The 25,288-nt window shown below is 45.4% G+C and overlaps 1 protein-coding gene across 1 annotated transcript in view; it reads left to right on the forward strand.

Annotated features, from left to right (window-relative positions):
* SMOC1 (SPARC related modular calcium binding 1) overlaps positions 1-25,288 on the forward strand; it is a gene marked incomplete at both ends in the record, with an annotated part of 138,600 nt that overhangs the window by 48,081 nt on the left and 65,231 nt on the right. Inside the window, 2 exons of the mRNA XM_084240290.1 lie at positions 13,965-14,130; positions 15,256-15,368. Coding sequence (XP_084096416.1) covers positions 13,965-14,130; positions 15,256-15,368 — 279 coding nt within the window. The remainder of the gene's footprint in view (positions 1-13,964; positions 14,131-15,255; positions 15,369-25,288) is intronic.

The raw sequence follows: 25,288 nt of genomic DNA on the forward strand, positions 1-25,288 counted from the left end.
CGCACGTTGAAAGTATACCAATTTCTCCATTTAGTTGTTATAGAGCCAGACAATAACTCCCAGGGGCTGGGAGGATGTAATACTCCTGCCTTTTCTTCCTACTATGTTTAGAACGTGTGTGTGGAAGTCTTTTATCTTGACTGAATTCTGGTGGTGTGTTTGGGCCCCTTTGAGTTGATGAGGGGAGCAGTAAGTGGAAAAAACTAGAGGATTTGCTGCAAAATATGTGAGTAGACAAAGGTCCCCTAAGGTCAGAAGAGACACAGCCGCGGCACCAAGTCCCGAGTGGTGGGCTCATGAGGCTGAAGGTGGCCCTCTAGCTAGCTGAGAAAGAAGACTCAGCTCAAGGACAGTCTGTCTCTTAAGTGTCTTAGTCTTGAAGGAGGCCTTTGGGCCTTCACTGTGATGCTTGCGACTGTTGGTGTGAGGGGTGGAGGCAGGAAGCCGGCTGCCTGGGGGCTCACCTTGTAGGACCATTGTAGGAGGGAGTGTCTGTCATGACTTCTGTGGGTGGTGACAGATTTACATCTGACAGGGCAGAGCAAATCCTTGAGGAGAGGAAAGTAGATTTTCAGTACTATTGTTGTTGCAAGTAACTTAGCCAGCAGCTAATGTTCTCTTTCAACATTTTTGAGCCCGGATTCTTGAACAAAAGCTAGTCACCCTGCCCAAAAAGGGTTACTTCCTTGGGGCTCTTCCAAGTGTGCATGTGGGCTATGTGTGTGTCCATTTTGGAAAATTGGCCTTTGCAAATTCTTCCTAAGTTTGGGGTACTTGTTCTGAGTCCCACAGCCTAAGTGGACCCTCCTTCCCATTAGTATCTATTTTTTTTTTAAAAATTGTGTTATTTTTTTATTGTGGTAAAGCTGGTTTACAACCCTGTGCATGATTTAGAGGTACAGGCTCACACCTTTTCACATGTATGTCACTATACCACACCCCCCACCAAGGCCCGCCTAGTCGTCACCCTCTCCCTGGACTACCCCACCTCCTTCTCTAGCAGTCTCAGTTTTGCCCTCAGATTTCTAGGGTTTGTTTGCATTTGTTTTGTCTTTTCCTTTGTTTTGTTTCTTTATAGTCCACATATCAGTGAAATCATCTGGGATTTGTCTTTCTTCTCCTGATTTATTTCGCTTAGCGTAATCCCCCTCTGGTTCCATCCACATTATCAGTACCTCTTCTTATAACTGGTGTTTCTAAGCTTTTTCTGTGGGATTGCAAGATGATACAAAAATGGTTTACCTCTTGGGCCTTCCCGGTGGCACAGCGGGTTGAGCACAGCGCTGTGTAGCTGTCCGTAGCCTCCACAGAGCGGGTTCAATTCCCAGCCAGCCAGGGAGATACCCGCATGGCGCAGCAGACTTTTCCTGTCTCGCCCACTGCTCCCCTCAGCAGTGTGCTCGGTCAGTCTGCCTGTTCTGCTCCCCGCTCTGTCTGGTGAATCCTCTCACCCACCCATGCCTCTGGCCTGTACCCCAGCTCTTGTATAAATAAATAAATCTTAAAAAAAAATGGTTTACTTCAACTCCCAAACTACTGTGACTCCAAGACCTGCATCTGCTCAAACAGCAATCCCCCTTTAGGGGGCCAGTCCTTTCTTTGGGGGTGCTTTAAATATTTCCATAAACTAGTCATAGTTTTCCCCACTGCAAAAAGGAATCTCATTGCTGGCAGTGCCCATCCTGAGAACATCCACATCTGTGCCAATGGAACTGTCTCCAGCTGATGCCAAAGCTGCTGAGACTGTTGCCAGAGCAGGGCTGGATTTCATGCCGAGGTGGGGAAAGGACCTGCCTCATTCCTGTGTCTCTTTGTCACCCAGCCCTGAAATAGCTCTGTATGAACCTAGAATCTCTCAAAGTGATCTTGAATTTCTTGAACACCCTTTTCAGATTCTGCACCTTCCACTTTGCCCAGCACCTCATCAAGACTCCCAAGACTCCTGTGAAAACAATCCAGTCAGAGGGGCTCTGTCACCACTCTGCCCCTAGCGGGATGAGGACCAACACACTCCTGCTCCCTTAGTCATTTGCCCCAACCCTGACCAAGCTGCGCACTCATTCCCCTGCCTTCAAGAAAGACGTCATATGTCACTGGACACAAAGTGCTGCCCCTGATGTGGCGGTGTGGTGGGCAGGTGCAGGGCCAGAGCGCCCAGGAGTAGCATCTGCCCCCACTTCCAGGAAGCTCAGTGCCAAGTTAGATAGCTCTGTTCTTAGAGCCTGGGGACTGTCACTGGGCAGAGCTTGTGTGAATGATCAGAATAACCTTGTAAGGACCACTGGCATTGCCGAAATCAATTGCTCCTGCCAGGAAGAGAGGCAGAGCTAAGTTAGCCACCCTACGACCAGAGGTGTGTATCGGGATGTAGGGCTGGGCACTCAGAACCAAACGGGTCTCCAAGAACATCTTCCTGTGCACTTTGCTTTGCTCCCCAAGTCTGAGTTCTCTTGTAATCCATCAACTCTTGCTCGCACCCCAAATACAAGACGACTGTGTTGCTCTTGCTAATGCCATCAAGTTAACTTGTCATTTTTTTTGGTGTTAGTGCACTAAGAGAATTGAAAAAAATCTGGGTGCTGGTTCCTGAGGCGTACTCTGTTTATTTGATTTGGAATGAGGGGAGGTTAGGTTGGAGGGGTGAAGGAGGAGGGACAAGCGACTTTCTCCCTGTGCTCCATTCCTGAGTTCTCTTGGCCAGTATTTAGTGACCAGGGAGTGCAAGCAGGAAACAAAAATCAGTGCTCCCCACCTCTCATCAAAAGGCTGATGCCCCGCTGGTGATCAAGGAGGACTAACACCTGTATGGTTCACTCTTTCACAGAAATCTTTTTATCTGCATGTGTCCTCCATTTCTCCTTCCTTCTTGCCAACGTGCATGTTTGTGGCACCCCAGCTTTCCTAGTCTCGAGGAGCCCTGCAGGGCTGTGTTGGGGTGCACTGACCTCTCCCACAGGGCACCAGTCCCCCTCTCTCCAGACAGCTGTTTGGTTCTTGTGTGTTTATTTCATTCTCTTGCTTCAGACTCCATGTGGTGCACTTGCTTTTCTGCTGGGATACCCAGTTCCTAGGGAGAAGACGGAGTGTGTCTGGATGCCTGGCTACCGCTCAGATGCAGGTGATCGCTCGCCTTCGATAGGGCTGCGGTGCTTGGGGCTGCTGACCGGGCTGCAGCAGTGGGGCTGAGCTCACCCATCGGACACCAGCCACTTCCTTGGCCCCAGATGCCCCTTGGTCTCCATTTCTTCTGCTGCTATATTCAGCCGTAGTAACCCCCTAATTAGTCTCTGTAGTCTTTTATACCCCTGCTGGAGATTTCTAAAGCTCAGGTCTGATCTTGTCATTAATTTCCTTCACTGGTTTCTAGGCCTTTAAAAAGGGACAAATGGGAGTTTTCGAGACCTTCCCTGACCTCAGCCCCAGTTTGGATGAGAACTTTATTTCTCCCGCAAATGGTCGCTTTTAAGCGATCTTTTGAAATAGATTTGCTTCTTTGCTTTTGTGTACTTGTTGTTAAGATGCCCCTCAGACCTCCCTTCCTGCCTTTGGAAATCCTTTACCACCCAGGTCAGAGCCCCTTCTCTGAGAGAACCTCCTGGATCTTTCCAGTCTGAATTAACCTCTTACTCTGACCCCAGGGGACCAGGAGGCCTGCTCTGTCCTGGCCCCCAGCAGAACCCTGGGGCATAATAGGTGCTCAGTCATTCTTGGCTCCCCAAACCCTCCTCTCTCTTTTTAAGAGTTAGCGTTCTCACTCTGGGGCTTTCTAGTGTCCCCTTTTCAAATATTCTCTCCTTTTTTCTGTTTATGACTTGGTCTTTTCTTTCTGGCTGCTGGCTTCTGAAAGGTAGTTCCTGTGGGGTTGCATCCATGTCAGTCTTTGCAACTAGAGCAGCTATTGGGGGGCAGGGCCTTTGCTCTTATTTATTTTCATAACCCCCACGCACCTAGCACGGTGCCTGGTAATTGCAGGGGGTGGGCAGAGAAATCTCCAGAAACTTCTTTGAGCACTTATGGGAGGTCCGATGTGTCCTTCAAAACAAACATTCTTTGGGATGATTTTTGTTTTATGCCCCCCCTTTTATTTTAATAAGATATGATTTGCATGCAGTGCACTTCACCTTTTTTAGGTGTATACTTTTTTGAACTTGAAGAAGTTTATGTAGTCAGTAACCACCCTGATCGTCAAGATGCAGACTGCCTCTACCACTGCCATCTCTCTCGCGTCTCCTTCTCCCTCCAGTCCCTGGCAATCATTGATCTGATCTCTAGCTCAGTAGCTTTTGCCTTTCCCAGAACATCATAGAAATGGAGCCTTACAGTATGTAGCTATTTGAGTCTGGCTCCTTTCACTTAGAATAATGCTTCGCATTTTAGAAATCTGATGGCCTGGCCGCCAACCCACACTGTCTGCACCTGCCTTTCTAACAGACTGGCCTGGGCGTGGATGGGAAGGGGTGCGGGGGGGTCTCTGCAAGTGGGAAGCCTCTGAATCAGTCCTGCCTCTGAACCTTGCTGAACCTTATTATGTTCTCTTTGGACCTGGGGTCCCAGCTGCTTTGTCAAACCCGCTGACAGCCCACCCCCACAAGGGCACCTAGTATAAGCCAACCTTCTCCCCTGGGTCCTGACCGGTCATCCCTATAGCTGTGGAGGGCACGGTGGAGGAGGGAAGCTGAGTGGAAGGGGTGGGATGACCAGTAAATCCCTCCCTTGGGGAGGGGGTGGGGGTAGGGTGACGAAGGTCAGACCTCTCCTGGCTAAAACAACAGAAGTGGTTCCAGCTGCCGAACAGCTGGAGGGGGATGTCTGCTTTCCCTCAGCAGCGTGAAAAGCCCTTTAATCGGGGCGTGCTGTTGTCAAGCCCCGCCATGAGGTGTGTAGAAGAAGAGCAGACGCCGCCGCCAAGTCGCTGGCAGCCCTTCCCTTCCCTTTGACCTCCCTTATCTCCCCTCCTCCATCTTCCTAGTCCCACGCTGAAGCCTCCAGACCCAGGCCTCCTCTGCACCTGTGTAAATGCAGTGGTTGTGGGGTCAGGGAAGGGTGAGGGCAGGCTGGCAGAAATTGGGATGTGGATTTTCAATGCAGATGATGGATTGGATGGTGGGTGGGTGAGTGATGTTTTAATGTGAAACTGTTCTTGGTTCCCAAAGACGCAGGCCCCAGTTCAGCTTTGCAGATGGTGCAGTGAGTGACAAGAGGAAGACAGTCTCTGGCGGAGAGTAAGAGGCTGGCAGCAGCCTGACATCTGGAATGTGGTTCTCCACGTTTGTTGCAGGCACTGGCTCCAGGAGTGACCCCCCAGCCCCCACTTAGAATAGCAGATTTGCCTCCCAGAAATGCTTTTTAGTGCTTGACTTCCCACAACTTGAGCTGGACTATGACTTACGAACATTACAGGGAAAATATCCTTCATTTAAGAAAGCTCTCTTTGCATCCAAAGCCTTTCTCATCCCCTGTCCACCAGAGGGGCGAGAGCCAGAGCTAACAACAGAGTAACTTCTACCCCTTGGGAGCCTCAGGCTCAGCACTCAGTATCCAGCACTGATGGAGGCAGTGTGGTGTGGTAGAAAGGTTCTGGGCCTTGAAAGTCAGACTTAGAGCAGAGCCCTACCACTTACTAGCTTAACCTTGCTGAGCCTCAGTTTCCTCCTCTGTCATTTGATCAGTACACACTTATTGAATACTGGCTTTGGGCAAGGCTCCTGCTGGGCACTGGGAATCCAGCAATGTGGCACCCAGATCTTGGTTCCTGTCTGCAGGGAGTTTACAACCAAGTGGGAAGGATGGACAAGAAGTTGGTCATTTTCTTGCAGTTGTGCAGGCCACAGTGGGATGTAGAGGGAGCTACAGAGGCTCATCACAAGGGTCCTGACCTACTTGGAAGTCAGTGCCCAAGGAATCAGCTTTGGCACTGAGAGTGGAAGGAGGGATAGGAGCTATGAAGCCCAGTCCAGGGAGAAGGGCCAGCAGGAACCAGAGCCTGAGATAGGAAGGAGCAGGATCATGGGCTAATGGTTTCTGCCCAGCTGGGCACCTGTTACCTACCAGCAGGCCTACAGGGAGGGATCGTGCTCCTTCCCCTTCCTTCTGAACAGGCGTTTGCAGATTGGGCTAGGAAACTCACCACTGTTTACCTTTATTCTATGGAAAAATAAATTCAGGGTGTCAAGGTTTGATTTATAAATGAGTCTATTTTATCATCTGACTGTTCTTTAAACTCAAGTGTGAGCATATGGCAGCTGCTGGAAATACCAGAGTGCTAATTACACTAGCTGTTAAATTATCAGCGTTTCCTACCTTGATATATGCTCATTTGAGCCTCAGCCAATGTGGACATCTCAGATTACTGCCTGACTGATGGGTGAGGCGACTTATCTACAGGGTGGTGGGAAGGCTCCCTGGAGAGCAGTGGGAGGAGACTCTCAGGTGGAGACCAGCTCCTTGGAATAAATCCTGTGGTCATGAGTGATGATGAGTACTCTCTCAGCCCCTCTGGGACATTCTTGTCAATGATTTAGGGATCCCCCCACTTTCCTGTGTTTAAGGGGAAACACTGTTGTTTGATGTGTATGGCTTCCTTACCTGATAGATGTTCCTTAAAAGGAAAAATAAAGGAAAAACCAGCTTCCATTACTTTGTGTAGATGAGAGTTTTAGCTTCTGGTGATGATTGGACAAAGAATATTTCTTTTTGCAGTAAGTGCTAAAAAGAGGAGTTTCTTATCCAGGATGTGTTTTAGGTAAGATTTGATAGTCATCCTTTCATTTTTCAAGCATGCGTTTAACAACTGCTTTAGATCAGGCTTTGTATTAGGGTCTGTGTATATAAAGGGGAATGAGGTCCAGTCTTCCATAGATGTGTAAGTGTGCATGTGAGAATGTGGTATATTGAGGGTTTTGGTGGAATGATGAGCACAGTGTAATGCAGCTTCAAAGAAGCTAATGTTGTTTAGAACATTTCATTTAAAGGTGACAATGTCTGTGGCAGTGTGGAATTTGAACTTCAATGTGGGGAAAGGTTGGTGGCAAAGACTCAAACATCTAGGCAAGAGAGAAAGGCCTGAATGAACTCATCCCGGGTGAGATTAGAAAGTTTGCGGGGGAGAAAGACCCAGCCAACCCCCAAACATTTCAGCCACACCGGCAAGGCACCAGTGAGTGAAGTCAGTGGATATTTCAGCTCCAGTTAAGCTCTCAAACAAACGTCTTACCTCAGATGACACAAAGTACAGCAGAAGAATCTCCTAGCTGAGCTCAGCCAACCTGTACAGTTAAGAGAAATGATAAATTGTTGTTTGAAGGGCAATCGAAGAGAGGAATAACATGGGAAGAAAGAGAGAGATATATATTGGTGAATGCATCCTACCAGTTCTGCCGAGCTGAGACCCCAATAGCATGCTGAAGGCTGACAAACACCAACCCCCCAAGGCCCACATGGTTATATTCCAAGCCTGGCTTCTTACTTCACCCTTAGCTTCCAACTATCTTCCCTTTGGTGATGATGACATTATGGGATTTATGGTTCTTCATACCTTGGATCTCTTTGGTCTGGGGTGGGGGTGGAGTACATAAAACCTGAGTTTGTGGAGTTCATTTAGGACATCCTCTCCCCCCAACAAAACCCTCAGATTAAAGTTGAGTTTGGGGCCTCCCTTGCAGCATAGGGGTTAAGTCTCAGTGCTATCACCGCCATTGCCTGAGTTCGATCCCTGGTCAGGGAGCTGACCCACATGGCACAGCAGATCTGTCCTGTCTCACTCACCCACTGCTCCCCTTAGCAGTGTATTTCAGTAGTTCTGTCTATTCTGTTCCCCACTCTGTATCTGGTGGATCCTCTTACCCTCTGCACCTCTGGTCTATGCCCCAGTTCTTCTATAACATACGTACATACATACATACACACATACACAAATCTTTTTAAAAAAAAATTAAGTTGAGTTTGGCCTGTGACTTTTGAGTGTGATATCATAAGAGGGAAAGCCATTTGCTTCTTCAAATTGTGGACTTCATTATTCCAAACCCAGTGGATGTGCCACTGCTCTGGTTGCATAGCGTGACTTCTGCCTCCTCTGTGCACCTAGAAAATATGGAGAGTTATGCATGTTATTAGAAAAAGACCTGTGTAAAGTTTTAGATCCTGGTTAAATCAGCATAAGTACAGGTGGACGTTGAGACGATGAGACCAACTCCATATTATAAAGAATTGAACATCTCTTCCCAGCTGGAACCTTGGCTGCCTCTGTTGTTCCCTATATTGTCATGGAAACTTGGCAGTCGGTCAAACCTAACACAGCTTGTGGTATTGGAGTGGTCTCCCTGAGAAAAGCCATGTGGGGTGTGCCTTCTACCCTGCGGAAACTGGAGGACCAGCATGCGCGCCTTTCAGACAATCCCTTTCAGAAGGGATTGTCAGTCTAACATTGATTTCATCTACCCCCCATCTCTTCAATGCTGAAGACGGCTCCCAGTCAGTAGCTTGCTTTTCCAATAGGAAGTAGGGATTGTTTATATGTATTTCAAGTACTTGTCCTACTTTACTAATGTGAGCACAACACAAAATGCTGTGTTTGCTTTGGAATCATTTTCTCCCCAAGGAGAGAGGGTGGGTGTAGGAAAAGATTACACATACACAATTGTCCCGGCCCCTTTTTGTTTGGTTTCTGTGTTACGAAATCATATTTAACATCATTATTTGTTTTTGTCGTCCTTTGGTTGGGAAGAAGGAAGGGAATGTATGTGAGGACTCTTTGAAAATACTATTTCCCCCCTAGAGAGAAATGGCTCAGTGTTTGCCTTGTTGGGGAAATGGCTTGCCCTGCCCAGCACCAAACATTTCCTCTCACATGGTTACTCTTGGGTCCATAGCAGACTTCTGTGGTCCAAGGTTCAAGTCCCCAAGGGCAGCTGAGATGCTGAGTTTTGTCTGTGTGCCCAGAGGACTGACCCAGGTCATGGGCTGGTGCCGAGGACCTGGAGCCTGTGCTCCTGTCTCCCACAGAAGAGAGTAGAAAGCCACCTTTGCGATTCTAGGTGGACTGTGATGAGCTCCTGTTGTTGACCCACAGGTAATGTCCAGCTTCAAAATGCAGAAATTGTCCTTAGGATCTGATTCTTTTCTTTTCCCTGAGTGCAGTCAGTTAGCTTGATTCAACTAGGACAAACTCCAGTGAAGACGAGGCTGTCTCCCCTCGCCTCTATAGTTGTGCTCTTCAATATGGTAGCCACCACCACCTCTGGCCTTGCAAATTTAGCTAACTGAAAATTTAGTTTTTCAATTTCATTAACTCTGCAGTTTCAACCAATTGTATCTTAGTGCTCAGTGGTCACATGCATTTTGTGGCTACTCTTTTGGACAACACAGGTCCATCACTGCAGAAAGTGCTACTGGACTGCGGGATTTTGCAGTATTGCAGAGTCCCTAGGAGTAACTACTCTCTTGGTTCTGCAGCATCCTGTTGACTTGCAGTATGGCCAGTACCTGCCTGTTGTCTCCACTTGGAGTGCAAGGTCACCAAGGGCGGAACTATCCTGGCTGTGTTCTACTTCCCAGGCCTGAGCCACTGCTGGCCTCATTGGTGCCCGCTTGTTGAGTACAAAAGTTGTGCATGGATGGCTGAACAAGCAGTATTTGCAGCCCCAAAGTAATATCCACAGGTCCCTGGAGTCTTGGGTGATGCCAATAGGGCATACTCATTCTATTAAAAGGCTGTTTTATACAAACCATTGCTTTTTCGGAAAGAATCACAAACACACTGTTCCAAAAACAGATGAAAGAGACACCACAGATAATTGAAAACGTTTTTTAATGATAATCCCCTGTTGTCTTGGGATTTGGTTCTTGGCCTCTGGGGCCACTACTTTCTAGATGGGCGCCTTAGGGAGCTCTTCTGAAGCAAGGAAGGAACTCCATGTTGGGGTGGGTGGAGCTTCTTCTGAAGCTCTTTAACCTGTTTGCAGACAGAGTGTTCCCTTAGCTGTTGAGCTACTCTCTAGTGCAGCTGCCATGTGTCTCTGTTGGCCCACAGCAAGCCATTTCCAAAGGAAATTTATGGCCTGTAGTTCAACACCACCATGATGCCTGCAGCTTTTCTCCCCCTTGAGCTGTGGAGGAGACCACAGTGCAACCTCCTCTAATTTGAAAGGAAGCTCTTTCTTGATCTTTCTTTTTGGAGGGGAACAAGAGGTCTTGGAGGAGCTTCTTACTAGGGCTTAAAGTGCCTAAATGGCAAGGATGTCTTATCTGAATTTTCAGCAATTGTGTCTGGCATACAGTACGTTTCTGGTAAATAGTTTCTGACTTTGTGAATCCAGTTTTGCAATTGGATCAGTTTCTATTTGCAGTGTTACTCTGTGATAATGGAACGCAGTGTTGTAGAGTGGTTAGAAGCATGGCTTGGCAGCTAGCTGGTCTATGGGTATCTACCTCACCACTGACACATGGATGCTGTTTAATCTTGGGAAAGTCACCAGATGTCTCTGGGCTTTAGTTTTCTCATCTATAAGATGAGGATTGTAATATACTCTGTGTCATAGGATTATTGTGAAGATTAAATTAGTTAATATTTTATAAATGCTATGTAATTACCAGCTCTCATTATTTCTGCTCTTCAGATTTAAGGTCTGACTACCAAATCTGTGACTGAGGATGAGTCCTTGGTTTTTCCAGGCATTGGAAGGTATAGATATTCTCTTTCTTATGTGATCATGAACATAAAGGGAATGCTGTTGCTTAGCTCCTCCTGATCCATGTGGCAAAATATCCTATCAAATGGGTCTGGAAAGCAGGGTCTTATTTCGGGTGATGGCCCAGATTTCCCCGGAGAAGGAGAGTTGTTGTGACATATATGACCTGCTGTTGGACAGCCTGGAGGCCAGCGGTGCTTGGAAGCTTGGGTATCAGGTCCACCTGTGGTCAAGTATGTGTTTCACCAGACAGGTCTAGCTGAATTTTAGAAACACAGACAGACTAGAAATGGGCCCAAAGGAGTACAGAGGCAGGACGAGAGACTTTGAGACCAGCTTTACTTGTGGTAGCCGTCTGTGTCCTGTGCCTATCCCAGATCCTGCAGCCAGGGCTTCCCAAGTCTGCCTCATTCAGGAGGACCTTTGGTTACAAGTAGCTCCTGGTGCTTAGTTGGGTTAGGCTGGGATGCTTGTAGTGGCAGAGGGCACTAGGGTGGGGTTGGGGGAAGGGAGAGAAGGGACCCAGCTCTCAGCCTCAGAGAACTTAGGTTCTAAGGTGGAGAGACTGTAGGAAACTGTCCCATCTGCCCATTGTGTAATGCTGGAGGAAGGGGGAAAGCCCAGACTTTGGGGGTGGGGGAGTGGCCTAGTGACCTCTGGAGTGCCAGGCTCCTGGGAAGCAAGGCTGTCACATTGCACCAGCTGATTTGGGAATATTGCCATGTGGGAGAAGCTGCTTCAGGGGTGCATTCATCACACAAATAATCATGTGCCCTGCGGGTGGCTACATGCTGGGGATATGTTCACAGGTAAAAGAGACATTAACTTTGTTCTTGGGTTGCTCAGATTGGGGACTCCACTGAATCAATACATTTATCAGCACAAACTATGTTAAGAGCCACGAAGGAAAAGTGAGCCATGAGAGAGTATTCAGGGGACCTGTCCTACCCATAAGAGTCAGGGAAAGGCTCCCGGAAGATGACATCAGACAAAATGTCAAGTAGGGGTGGGAGGGAAGGGAGAAGGGACAGTGTGTCCAAAGGCCTGGAGGTAACAGCAACTGATGCTCATTTGGGAACTGGAAAGCAGTCCCGTGTGCTTCACTGGTGGTGAGTAGCAGGGACCTGGCAACAAGAGCTGAGGCCAGAGAGTCTGCCAGGCCTGGGAGCCCATGAGAAAGTCTTCAAGGACAGACACCCTGTCACTGTAAGCAGGGACAGCCCAAGGGATCCTGTGCGGCAGGATGTGGATGACATTGCCCCCTCCGTGGTCCCTTCAGGTCTTCCCTCTTCCGTGTGGCCACCTGGGAGGTGGGGAGCTTCCTCTGGACACGATGCTGTAGAAGACTGATCTTTATTCTGGACACTTGATTCTATCATGAGACCCTATCAGGCCGTTTCTTTGTGGGCTTTGGGCACAAGAATCCAGGAGACTCTGGAGAGGGAGCCAGTTGTCCCTCCTGACGATGCCTGTGTGGAGGCCTTAGCCCTCAGCTGCTCCCTCCCTGTGCTGAGCAGCTAGCACCCAGTCTTGAAATCAAAGGAAGGGCTGGTTTTAGAGCTGGGAGGAAGTGTGTGTGGACAGGCTCAAACCCTCTTGAATTTGGTCAGGATGGAGTTCGTGTTTCCAGCACTGCCTTGAAGGTAATTCCCTTTGCGCTTCTGGAAAAGGGTTATTAACAAGTGCTCATCTGCTTGCTTCACACAAAGGACCTGAAGATATGACCAAAACAGGGGTTACTGATATACTTCCTTGAAGCTCTATGAACCTGATGTGATTATTCAGTCAACTTTGGCGTCACCAAGGGCCAGAGCTGTGCTCATAATCTTGCCGTGCATTACTATGGGTATCCATTCTCCCACCCCACACTGAGCCCTGCATCCTAATCAGGGATTATTAAACTGACTTTTGTGAACTAAACAACCCAATGTTTATTAAATAACTATATTCTGTTGCTGTTATAGGGGCTCACTGATAAAGGGGTTCATGGTTAAAGAAGTTTGGGAGATGCTTCATTGTATAAGCTCCTTGATCTGGTTATCTATTGTGGGATAGCAAAACACCACAGAATGTAATGACTTAAAATATTCAATATTATCTCTCACAGTTCTGTGGTTGACTGGCCTCTGTTGGGTTGAGACTTCTCTTGCAATCAGGTGATGACCAGGGCTAGACTCACCTGGAGGCTTCTTCACTCATTTGTCTCTGTGCCTGAGTTGGTTGGGCATTTCTCCACATGGTTTCACCACATGCTGATGAATTCTTCCTCACAGTATGGCGGTCTCACCCCAGAGTTGTTGGGCTTCTTATATTTTTACCAGAGTGAGTGTTGTGAGAGGCCTGAGAGGAAGGCCTGACTTTGTTCAGAAGTCCAGACCACTGCTTCTACTGCGATCTATTGGTTAAGCAAGCCACTGAGGCCAGTCCAGACTTAAGTGGAGGTAATTAGATGCCATATCTCTGAGGGAAGAGTAACAAGTAATCTGCAGCTATCTTTGATTTACTGTTCCTCATGGGGATCCACAGTGCATGAGGATGTGTCAAAGATACTTGAGAAGTGTTGCAATTAAGAACTTGTTTTATCTAGCACTTTCCAAGCTGATTATTGGTGTGACTTTTTTAGGTCAGAAAATCCCTTCCTCACAGATAACCACTTAATGTGTATTCTGTCAGAAAGCAGTGGGTAAAAATTGAAGGGTGGTAGATTTGGGGCTCAGAACTACTTTTTGATAAAAAACAATTTCCAAGGATGGGGTTCATGAACTATAGAAATGGGCCCTGAAAGTATAGTCTTTCAAGGATGGGATTCAAAGATTGCTAGTGAGTTCCTAATTTGGGGATGTGCCCAAATAGAGGTCACATGACTATTTGTTTAGACAGAGGGGCTGAATGTTCCAGTGGCAAAAGCCTTGATTTGACCTCTGGATTGATCTAAGTTCAAATTCAGCCTCCAGCACTTGGAGCTTTTGTAACATTGGGCAAGGTACCTCTTGGCTTCAGCTTCCTTATCTACAGCATAAATAGTTCCTATTTCATAGGGTTGTTGCAAGGACTAATGAGAGACCCTGCAGGTGAATTACTTAGCACAGTTCCTGTCAATGTTCAGTACACACCAGCCATTACTACTGCTCTGATGATGTACAGAGGATGCCTTCCTCAGTTAGATTTTGTGGTTGTTCTTGTAGGGTTTTCCTGGACTTGATTCTCAAGGGTAAAGCAGTATTATAAGTCATGGACTCACCCCTACTTTTCTTGCCCTTTCACTTTTTTCCAATCCAGTTTCTCATAAGTGATCGTGATCCTCAGTGCAACCTCCACTGCTCCAGGACTCAACCCAAACCCATCTGTGCTTCAGACGGCAGGTCCTATGAGTCCATGTGTGAGTACCAGCGCGCCAAGTGCCGAGACCCAACCCTGGGTGTGGTACATCGAGGTCGATGCAAAGGTGAGTGTGTGGCCCTCGCCCAGCCAAGGAGAACCTCCTAGTACCACAGCCTCCTGTCTGGTGCAGTCCTCTCACGGGGTGGGGGAAGCTTGGAGTGAGTCTGTTCTTTCGGTTTGCTGTCCTATCCTTCCATCCCTTCAACCAGAGAGTATGGGAAGAACTGGTCGACCTGAAATATTGAGCACTTTCCTGTCTTTCAAACACTACCACCGGGCCAGGGCTTAGCGAGATGTGCTACATCTCACTGGTGCTTTTTATTTTTGTTATTTTTTGTAAATGGAGATGCTTAAAATGGCAAGACTTTACTGCTGGCTTCTGAATAGGGATTCCAAATTGTTGGCCAACAAATGTGTTTTGTTTGGTCTGCGCATGGGTTTAAAAATATTTAAAACATTTGAGACAACATTTAAAAATTGGGAGATTCAGTATGAAAATCTGGATATTTGTACTCCTTATAAAACATTGGAAATTCTGGTAATATTAGGTTTGTGTTCCTGTGAGGCAACACATGGCTGGAGCTGAGGAGCAGCTCCCTGCTCAATTAGGGAGGTTTTCTCTAAATTCCCACAATCCCAGCTCTTCCTAGGTTATGTCTGAGCTGAATGCCATTCTCCCTACATCCTGCTCATTTCTCCAATTTCTACTACTTTCCTATGCCTGGTAGATGTTTGAGTTTGTGATCCCTGGACTTACAGAAATTGGGGCAAGACTGAACAGGCACCCCTACAAGTTATGACTTTCCAGAGAAAGTGCTTGCAATTCCTGAACTATAAAACATCTTTGAGACCCCTTGGACTTACATGTTTTTGAATAAATCCAGTGAAAAATAATAGAAGTGGAGGTGCTGGGAATAGGTGGGAATAATAATAAGCCGATCCTGATATAAATATGACCTCTACCCCCACTTTCTTAAGAATTACATGGAAAGAAAAGATTGAGGCTGAGCAGCACTCAGTAGCCACTGCCCATGTATCCTTAAAAATACCAGTTGGCTGTGTGTGGGCTCACACACAGGCAGGGTGGTTTTCTCTCAGTATTTCTAGAACTGGGCAGCCATTTTGTCCCACGGCTCTAGTGTAGAATCCAAGTGAAATATGAAATATGCTCGCTCCTCTCTTCTTTTAGATGCTGGACAGAGCAAGTGTCGCCTGGAGCGGGCTCAGGCCCTAGAGCAAGCCAAGAAGCCCCAGGAGGCGGTGTTTGTCCCAGAGTGTGGCGAGGATGGCTCCTTTACCCAGGTGAGGCCTTGGCCAAGTCTCTCAGGCCTGTTTCTTGGACAGAGGCCAAGGGGAGTGCCTGAGAGTGTGAGGGCTGCTCAGAGCTTTTGCTTTCTGGGAAATGGCTGAGGGCTCTAGGACACCCCTCTGTGCTACCTTCTGGTGCCTGTGTTCCCCCTCATGGGCCTTCCACGCCACCCCTGCCAGCTGGCGCAGGGTCCTGAAAAGGCACATGGAATTCCGAGCCAGGAAACTGGCATTGCTTGGTCCCCATCCTCCCTGCTGGCTGTCTCCATTTTTCTCTTCTGTCAAATGTGGTCTGATTATTTTTTCTTATCCCTGCCAGTTTCCATGGGCAACCCTAGTATTCCCTTCTCTGTTTATTGCTACCCCCTTTGTATTCCCCTTCTTCTTACCCCCAGTCTTTGAACGGTGCAGTCTTCCCCTTAAGTACAAAGTGTACCATGGTTCTTAGAGAGCAAGAGAGAGAGAGCTTTGTCTGAAAGTGACGTTGGCTATGTTGATGTTGGCACATGATATTTTTATAACAGGCAGCCTAGGACAATAGGGTGCACCCAGCTTCTAGGCTGGGGAGCAGGAAGCTACTGGATGAAAGAGTGGGTGAGTTAGCTGCGTGGTCGGACATGGTCCTGGTGCCTACAACTTCCTTTGTGGAACAGGGTGGCCTTTGGAGCAGTCTTACTATCTCAGAGATAGAGGCAGGGGCTTCAGGTTTTAAAACTTCCCTGTAATTCTGAATCGAAGGACGTAGGCTGGCCTTTGGTTCAGTGGGTTTCAGATTTCTTTTCTGGGCTGCGACTAGGAGACTGCTGATTTCAGACCAATGCCTGTCGTGGTGGGTGTGGTGGGGGGTAGTCACTGGCATCATATTTAAAAGTTCCCCAGCTGATTCAAATGTTCAGCTAGTGGATTAATCAAATTAATTCAAATGTTCAGCTAGTGGATTAATCTGATGTTGGCTGTTGACTCTGTGATAGGTGTTTTTATTCATTTTCTCATTCAAGCCTCATCACACGTAGGGGTTTTTATCCCCATTTACAGATGATGGAGCCACAGATGTGAAGTGGCGGAGCCCCTCCAGCCCCTGAGCCCTCCACAGTCCTCCATATTCTGCTGTTCTCCGAACTGGCAGCTTTGTAGGAGGTTCTGAGATAGGGACTGGTCAGCACACCCAAGCACCAATTCTAGAGCCAGACTGCAGGGTGGGAAGGGGTGTGTGTGGGGCCCAGTCCTCACCACCTCAGGCAAGTCCTAGAACTTCTCTGTGTCACAATATCCTTATATGAAAAATGGAGATTATTTTCCCAATTGTTATTACACATAAAAATGATTATTATTATGCATGCTATTATATGTTACTATTATTAATATTACCAATGCTTATCTCTTAAGGCTGTAGTGAGGGTTAAATGAGTTAACACATGTAAAACACTTAGAACACAAAAATCTATCTAAATAGCTGCCATTATCATCATCGTTTTCTCCATCTTCTATTTGATTTTACTACTCAAGTCTTCCCAAGATTTTATGAATGATGTCACTTAAGGAAACCTCCCTAAATATGACAATAGATGAGCTCCCCTGTCAAATTTGGTTTATTATTTATTCTAGTGAAAAGAATATAGGTGATCATTGTATACACATACTTGAAATTACACTGCTGAGAATTCATGTATAGGGGAGAAAATCAGACCTTTCTCAGTTTTGGGCTGATCTGGGGGCGAAGTATCAGGGAAGAAGCAAAGTTGCTCCCCCGCTCCCCTTTCTCAGGGCTTGTGTGATTCAGAGTGTGTGCTTGTGAGAACAGTTGACCCTGCCCTCCTGGTCTTGAAGCGCCTGTTGCCCAGTGATGGACAGCCACTGGGGAAATTTTGTTTTGGTGAGACCAGGCCTGTGCGGGTGGTGTTTGCCAGGTGGCGTTTGCAGATTAGTCAGGGCAGAACTGCCAAATGAGAGGGCCCCTGAAGTTCAGCAAAGGTTGGATAAGACCGTCAAGAACCCCCTCGCTGGCTTGACGCATTAAGCACTGCCATGTGTCCGAGCCTTGAGGCCGGCTCACCCGGTGGGCACAGTCAGCCAGACAGCCCTCCCATCCCCATTACTGTGATTGAAATGGATGTGCTTTTTCCCTTGATCAAAGGCCCTGCAATAACTTCACAAAGTGAGGCTGCCTCTTTGAGTGCACTTCAGTAGCATTGACAGGCTGCCAAAAGGCGACAAGACAAAATGCTTTTCTCCCTCCCCTGGTCCCCACTATCACTTTGCTGGGCTTTTTTTTTTTTTTTTTTCAGACTAAAATCCAGACACCAGCTATGTTTCTTTAATATCTTTTAATATTGCTATGCATGCATCCTGGTATTATGAATGCATTTATCCCTGTGAATTGTTATGCAGTAACACTCTCTTGAAGTTTATGGGGGCAGTGAAGGGGCCATATGGAGCTGGATGTGTCTGACATGGGACACAGCTTGGGACCACATGGCTGGATTGGCCTTAATGAGGTTCATGTGGGATGCAGTGGCCCACTGAATAATAATGATTATTCTCATAATAATGCAGGGATGTTCTTTTCTTCATTTTTTCTTGTTCTGTTCTCTCCCTCCCTCCTCCCCACCACATAACTGACTGGTGCACCTTACATCAGATGAGATTATTTAAAATTGCATTATTCTTTATCAAGTTAACATCAGCTTACAACACTGTATATGATTTAGAGGTATGGGTTCATACGTCGTCAAATGTGGGTTACTACACCATACCAACCACATAAACACTTGTAATCACATTAAGTTTTTTAACCTACTCCACATTAAATTTTAGGAATGGGATCCAGATATTGTATTTTTCAGGCTCTGGAGGTGGTGCCAATATTTGGTCAAAGTTGGAATGATCTGCTGTTGTAAGAGCTTCATCACTCTTGTTCTTGATTGCATCACTGAAATGTGGACTTTAGGTTCTTAAGGGACCTGTTGAGTAAGGTCGGGAGCTATGGGCTTTGTTCTTTACTGTGGTCTTATCTGTTTCCTGGGCGTCAGGAATGTAACTCTTGACATCTGTCCTACCAAGTCCCCTGCCAAGCAGAGGGCCGGTGTCCAGCTGATGAAGTGCAGTCTCAGCTGCAGGGGAGGTATCGGGCCACCACCATCAGCCGCTGGCTGGAGCTTGTCAAGCTTGTGTGTCACTGAATAATCATGATGGTGACCCTTTTTTGAGTGCTACACCCATTAATCCTCACTGGAACCTTTTGAGGTAGTTGATAATAACCCCACTTAGAATGGAAGACTAAGTTTCAGAGGAGTTGAATAATCCCTGGTTCAAGATCTCCAAACTAGAATGGATTTTTATCCAGGCCTGCCTATTTCCAAGGCCTGTGCTTTTAACTTTTTATGCTACAAAATTGGCCTGGATGCATATGTGATTCATTTTCATCACCATTGTTATTCCAGAAGTCCCCTCTCTGATGCTGTTGACCAATAAATCAAGCAACCATTAATAAAAAAACAAGCCCAACTTTTGATTATGGAAATTTTCAAATATACAAAGAAGTAGAAATAATAGTATAATGAACTCCATGTATCCATCATCCAGCTTCAGCAATGATTAACATGTGGCTGTTTCTGTTTCATCTTCACTTCGTTTTCATCTCCCACCCAAACTGGATTGCTTCAAAGCAAATCTCCAACACAATCTTTTTTCATCCCAGACACTTTTGAACTCTCCGTTCTGGGTTGTGTGCTGGTTGGTAGGGGGGATTTGAGAAACTTTACAACCTGTGCCCTCAGGGAGCTTACGTGCGGAGAAGGTATGAAAACATACAGTGAAGTTCAAGTATACAAGACCATGCTTGTACACTTGGTTATTTTCCAAATGCCCACTTACAGGTCATTAATTTAGAATTTTGAGTACATTTGATGGTTGAGAAAACATATACAAATTAAAACTTTCTGAACATTAAAAAGCTCTTTCAACAAAACTAAAAGACAAATGACATATATTCGCTTTATGAAAAAGGGCTAGTGTTACATAAAGAACTCTTGCAAACCAGAAAGGAGAAGATGCTAGTAGGGAAGTAGATGAGAGACATCAGTAAGTAGATCACACAGCAGAGACCAATAGCCAGTCTGTGAATATGAATGATGTCATTTTCCTTAGCAGTTAAAGAAATACCAATAAAACTTATAATGTATCACTTTTCTTACCAAACTAGTAAAAATAGAAAAAGGACAGTAATATTTAGGCTCAAGTAAAGGGAAAAGTCTATCCCCACATTGCAGTTGGGAAAGTAAGTTGGCACTGACTCTTTATGGAATAATTTTGCAATGTGGGTCAAAAGTCTTTAAATTATGCCCACATCTTGTGCCTGCAATTTACTTCTAGGAATTTAAGGAAATAATTAAAAATATGTGCAAATATTTAGTCGTGGTTTTCCATATAAGTTCTGTTTATAATAACGAATATTTGGAAACAACCTAAATATCAAGTAAATTGCTTAAGTAAATCATGATATAACTGCACTGTAAGCTAGTAAAATGGTGTGTTATGGAGCTTTATGTTATGTTATAGGTGTATGCATGCATGTTACAGACTTAATCAAATTTAAGTAGAAATATTTTCACCTTTTGTAAATAGAAAAGTTTTATATACTTTGTAAACAAAGTTCTGACACTACAGAAATATTTAAGGCAGGAAAGTCACACTAGTGATTTCATCTCCCTGAAATAGCAACAATTAAATCTATAACCATCTAGATTTTTTTCCTTTGTGTGTACTTACAATTATCTAGGACAAAAAAATTAAAATATTTCATAATATTTTATAATAACATTAACACTTTCCGTTTTTACATGTTGACATTGATAGCATTTTTGAGATACAATTGACATATTGTATTATTTAATAGTTTAATAGTTTCAGGTGTACCACTTATTGATTCCATATTAGTAAGTACTGGGAAATGATCACCACAATAAGTCTAGTTAAAATCCAACATATGCATAGTTATAAATTTTTCCTACCATGAGAACTTTTAGAAACTTTCAAATATGCAAATGCAGGGTATTTATCACAGTCACCATGCTGTACATAACTCCTGTGACTTACCTATTTTATAGCTGGAAATTTGTACCTTTTGACCCTCTTCATCCATTTCTCTCACCCCCTACCTCCTGCCTCTGGCACCATCAGTCTGTTCTCTGTGTCTATGAGCTTGGATTTTTTTTGTGTTTGTTTGTTTATTTGCTTTTTCAGATTCCACATATAAAGTCAATCATATGCTACCTACCTTTCTCTGTCTGATTTACTTCACTTAGTGCAATGCCCTTAAGATTTAGTCATGTTGTCACAAATGGCAAGATTGCCTTTGTTCATGGCTGAATAACATTCCATTGTGTACACATACCACATTTTCTTTATCCCTTATCCATCAGTGGATGCTTAGCTTGCAACCATATTGTGGCTGTTATAAAAATGATGCTGCAACGAACATAGGCATGCATAAGTCTTTTTGAGTGAGTGTTTTCTTTGGGGGAGGCAAATAACCAATAATAGAAATGCTGGATTATGTGGTAGTTCTAATTTTGGGGGGAAACTCCAAACTTTTCCATAGTGTCCACATCAAATTACATTCCCACCAGCAAGGCGCACAGGTTCCCCTTTCTCCGCATTTTCCTTCAACACTTGTTATGTCTGGGCTTTTTGACAACTACCATTCTGACAGGTGTGAGGAGCCATCTCATTGTGATTTTGTTTTGTGTTTCCCTGATATTAGTGATGTGGAGCATTTTTATGGGCCCCTTGGCCATCCGTATGTTGTCACTGGAAAAAATGCCTGTAAGATTTTCTTTTATTATACCATGGGTTTATTTACAGGCTAATTATGCATAACTCTAGCTCATTAAAAACAATTCTCTCCTCTACATAAAAAACCTGGCTGCGTTGTATTCTATTACATGAATGTGCTGTGTGTGAATCTTGGAAACTTGAGGATTAAATTTGAAGATGTTGAATATTGGGTCAAAGAGCGTGCCCTTGCTTACGCCAAGTTGCTTTCCATAGTGTCGAACAACAAAGAGGTTGCTCAGTTATTTTTGTCATCCAACACATTCCCAAGCCATTCAAATTCTTTTTTTTTAAAGATTTATTTATTTATGCATACAAGAACAGGGGTATAGGCCAGAGGTGTGGGGGGTGAGAGGATTCACCAGAGACAGAGTGGGGAGCAGAACAGGCAGACGGACTGAAATACACTGCTGAGGGGAGCAGCCGGCGAGACAGGAGAGGTTTGCCGCACCATGTGGTTTGCTCCTTGGCCGGGGATTGAACTCGTGCTGCAGTGGCTGCAGATTGCTTCGTAGGTTGTGTCTTAACCCCCTCCACCACCAGGGAGGCCTGCATTCAAATTCTTTTTTTTTTTTTTAATAGAGGCATGTTTTTATTTATTTTATTTGTTTGTTTTTTGTTTATACATGCACTGGGTACAGTCAGAAGCGCGGGAGGGTGAGAGAATTCACCAGAGCCAGAGCAGGGAGCAGAGCAGGCAGAAGGACCGAAGTACACTGCTGAGGGGAGCAGCGGACGGCAGGGAGGTCTGCGCGCCATGTGGGACCCTCCTCTGGTGGCCGGGGAGGAGCCGGGGATTGAACCAGCGCCGCAGAGGCCGCGGGCAGCTTTACAACCCAGCGCTCAACCGCTCCGCCACCAGGGAGGCCCCTCAAATTCTTTATAGATGGGTAGTTCCATAAATACTATAGACTATAAAACACCATTCATAATGTTACTTGCATGTGAAAGATGTACTGAATTCCTCCCTGTCTTTGAGCTCCATGCTCCGGGAACAGTCTTTCTTGATGTAGCTCTGTCTGGACTAACCCGTTCCCCCATTTTACTTATTCTAGTGCTGCTCCTCCAACCAATGCTCACATAGACATACTTTTTGATTTCCTGATATTCTTGTTATTTGAACGTAGGAAACTGGGAAACTAATTTCTTCTTGATAACATTTTGTTCTGAAGTAGGAAGCACAAAGAAAAAGTTCTGTGACTTGTTGGCAAAACAGTGAGTTCGCTTGTTAGCATCTCAGTTGTTCTTACTTCCCAAAACTTGGGAAATACAAGTTATTTCCTAAGTGACTGGCTTCAAGGCTCTTTAGTGCTTCCTCTTCCCAGCCCTACGATGCAGAACTACACATCCTGAGTCACCTCTACAGGGCTGAAAGCACCTTGGCCTCCTCTGGGCCCCTCTCCCAGTTCCCAGTTGAATAAACCCTTCGCATTTGTTATCTCAGAGGATCCCCTGGCATCTTCCCAGGGGAAGGGATTTGTCCTATCTCTGATGAGCCTAAAGGTCTAAAAAGATCCCAGAAGCGACACCTTTTTTGTCTCATTATGGAACTGTCTACCTAGATCAACGGTGCAGGTCAGTGCGGAGGGCTCTGAGGGGAACTGAGACCCTGGCCGCCCCATAGGCTGAAGTGTTCTGAGGGTCTCCAGCCATTAACAACTATTGATTGTCCCCAGACAAAGCCAGTTCTGTATATTTCAGGGATGGCGCCGCTGTAGGCTCCCTGAGCCCCTGTGGCATGCACAATGCCATTTTTTTTTAAAAAGCAGTCTCACTGTTAAAAATTCACATCCTTTATGTGTATATAGCATGATGGTAAATAGACCCACTGTTGAGCAAGTCTTTCTCTATTTGTTTTTTCCGATTTTGTTAAATGCTCAATAAACATTATTATTGTTCAAATTTGAACAGCTATTGTGCCCAGGGCATCTTGCTACTTGCTGTACATGTGTTTTTCATTGAGTCACTTTTGTTCCAAATAACCACATGTAGCATATGGTAATTTATATGAAAATGCCCACTATTTGGCATATAATTACTATTTCATAAAAGCTTTCTTCCTCTTTAGGTCTCAGTTTGCTCAGTGGTAAAATGGGAGAGCTAGTTAAGCATTCTAGAGCCTGGTGAACTATGGCCTGTGGGCTGGCCACCTAGTTTTGTTTTTTAATGTAAGTGTATTATTGAGATGTCATTACCTACCATAAAATTTACTTGTTTAAGTGTAAAATTCTGTAATTTTCAGTATTTCAGTTATGCAATCATCACCACTATCTAATGCCAGAACACTTTCTTCACCCAAGAAGAAATCCTGTATTCATTAGTGGTCACTCCCCACTGTCCCTGTCCCGTAGCCCCTGACAACCCCTAATTTACTGTCTATATCCATGGACTTGCTTCTTCTGGACACTTTACATAAATGGCATCATGTAACTTGTGGTCTCTAGTTACTGACTGCTTTTACTTAGCATAATGTCTTCGATGTTCATCCACGTTACAACACGATCCACACTTCATTCCTTTGCTTGTCAGGTCATACTCCATTGTGTGGATGTACCCCATTTGTCTCTACGTTCATCAGCAGAGTTGCTTACATTTTTTGACTATTATAAAAAATACTATTGTGAACATCTGTGTGCAAATTTTTGTGTGGATTTATATTTTCAATTCTCTGGCATCTACCTAGGAATTGCTGGTTGTTTTTTTTTTTTTTTTCTTCAAATTAGCAACTGGTTACAGTGAACCTTAATGTCTTAGATACGCTGCTTTCTGTGCAAGCTGGGTATTGGGCTCCTGCTCACCCCTCTCCCAGAGCTGACATGTCCTGTGGTTCATTATGGTTCTCAGCACATCGAGGGCCAGACTACAGTTAGCAGCCATCTTTCCACGGGTCTCTTGCCTTCCCAAGGGGGACTAGGTGGCATGTAATTTACAATGATTTGCAGATTATGCACAAGTGATTTGCAGATAACAACCTAAACTATGTAGATGTGAAAGTTGATTTTTAATTTTGTGAATGACAGCAGGGAGTGAGGGAGGACTTGCTAGTGGGTGACTCGTCTAATCTCTTGCACATGGCTGGAGCTACCATTCTCATCTTTCCAGCAGGAGAAGTGCCCTCTGTGTCACCCATCAGGAGCAGGAGAGTGCAAGGAGATGAGGGCGGGTGGCATATGCTTTGTGCTCAGAACACTGTCTCCACTGTGCTCCAGTGGGACTTGCTACCCCAGCCACCACTCGGCACTACCACTCAGTGGCTTTTCTCCAGCAGAGGGGCCGCTGTGCGTCCTCACCCCCAATGACTGTGGAGGAAGTGTGCAGGATGTGGGTGCTCCCAGCTGGGCATCTGAGCTCCCTGGAGCCCGTGGTCAGTCTGCCTATTGTGGAAATGAAAGGAGCAAGCTCCTGGCAGTGTCTGCAGTTTGTCTCTGCAACTTGTGAGGGAAGGAAGGCTGAAAGCTCGCTCCTCTGGCCTTCCTGCCTATGGGAAAGAGGAGCCCAGTGCTTTTGAACTTTAATCACCTTTTCTGCTCTTCTTTTCCCTTTCAGATAACAATAATAGCAACACTTAACATATATAGTACATACTATGTGCCTGACTTTTATTTAATTAATTAATTAATTAATTTTTAAATTGAGGTAATGGTTGGCAACACTGCATATGATTTAGGGCCAGAGGGTCACACTTCTTCAGATGTACGTCACTATACCATCCCCACCCCCAAAGCACTGATAATCCTCTACCATAGACTGTTGGGCCTCTTTCCCCTTTATTTCCTACTCCCCAATCTTGCCCTCTAGTAGCCTCAGTCAGATTTCTAGGATTTGTTTTGGTTTAGTTTTGTCTGTTCCTGTGCTTTGTTTTTTTATATTCTGCATATAAGTGAAGCCATTTGGTATTTGTCTTTCTCCTTCTGACATTCTTCACTTAGTATAATCCCCTCCAGTTCCATCCATGTTCTTGCAAATGTCAAGATTTGTTCTTTTCTTTTTTTATAGCTAAGTAGTATTATTCCATTGTGCTTATATACCACATCTTCTGTATCCACTCATCTGTTGTTGGGCACTTAGATTGTTTCCAACTG

The sequence above is a fragment of the Talpa europaea genome, assembly GCF_964194135.1.
Source record: "Talpa europaea genome assembly, chromosome: 8".
Taxonomy (NCBI): Eukaryota; Metazoa; Chordata; class Mammalia; order Eulipotyphla; family Talpidae; genus Talpa; species Talpa europaea.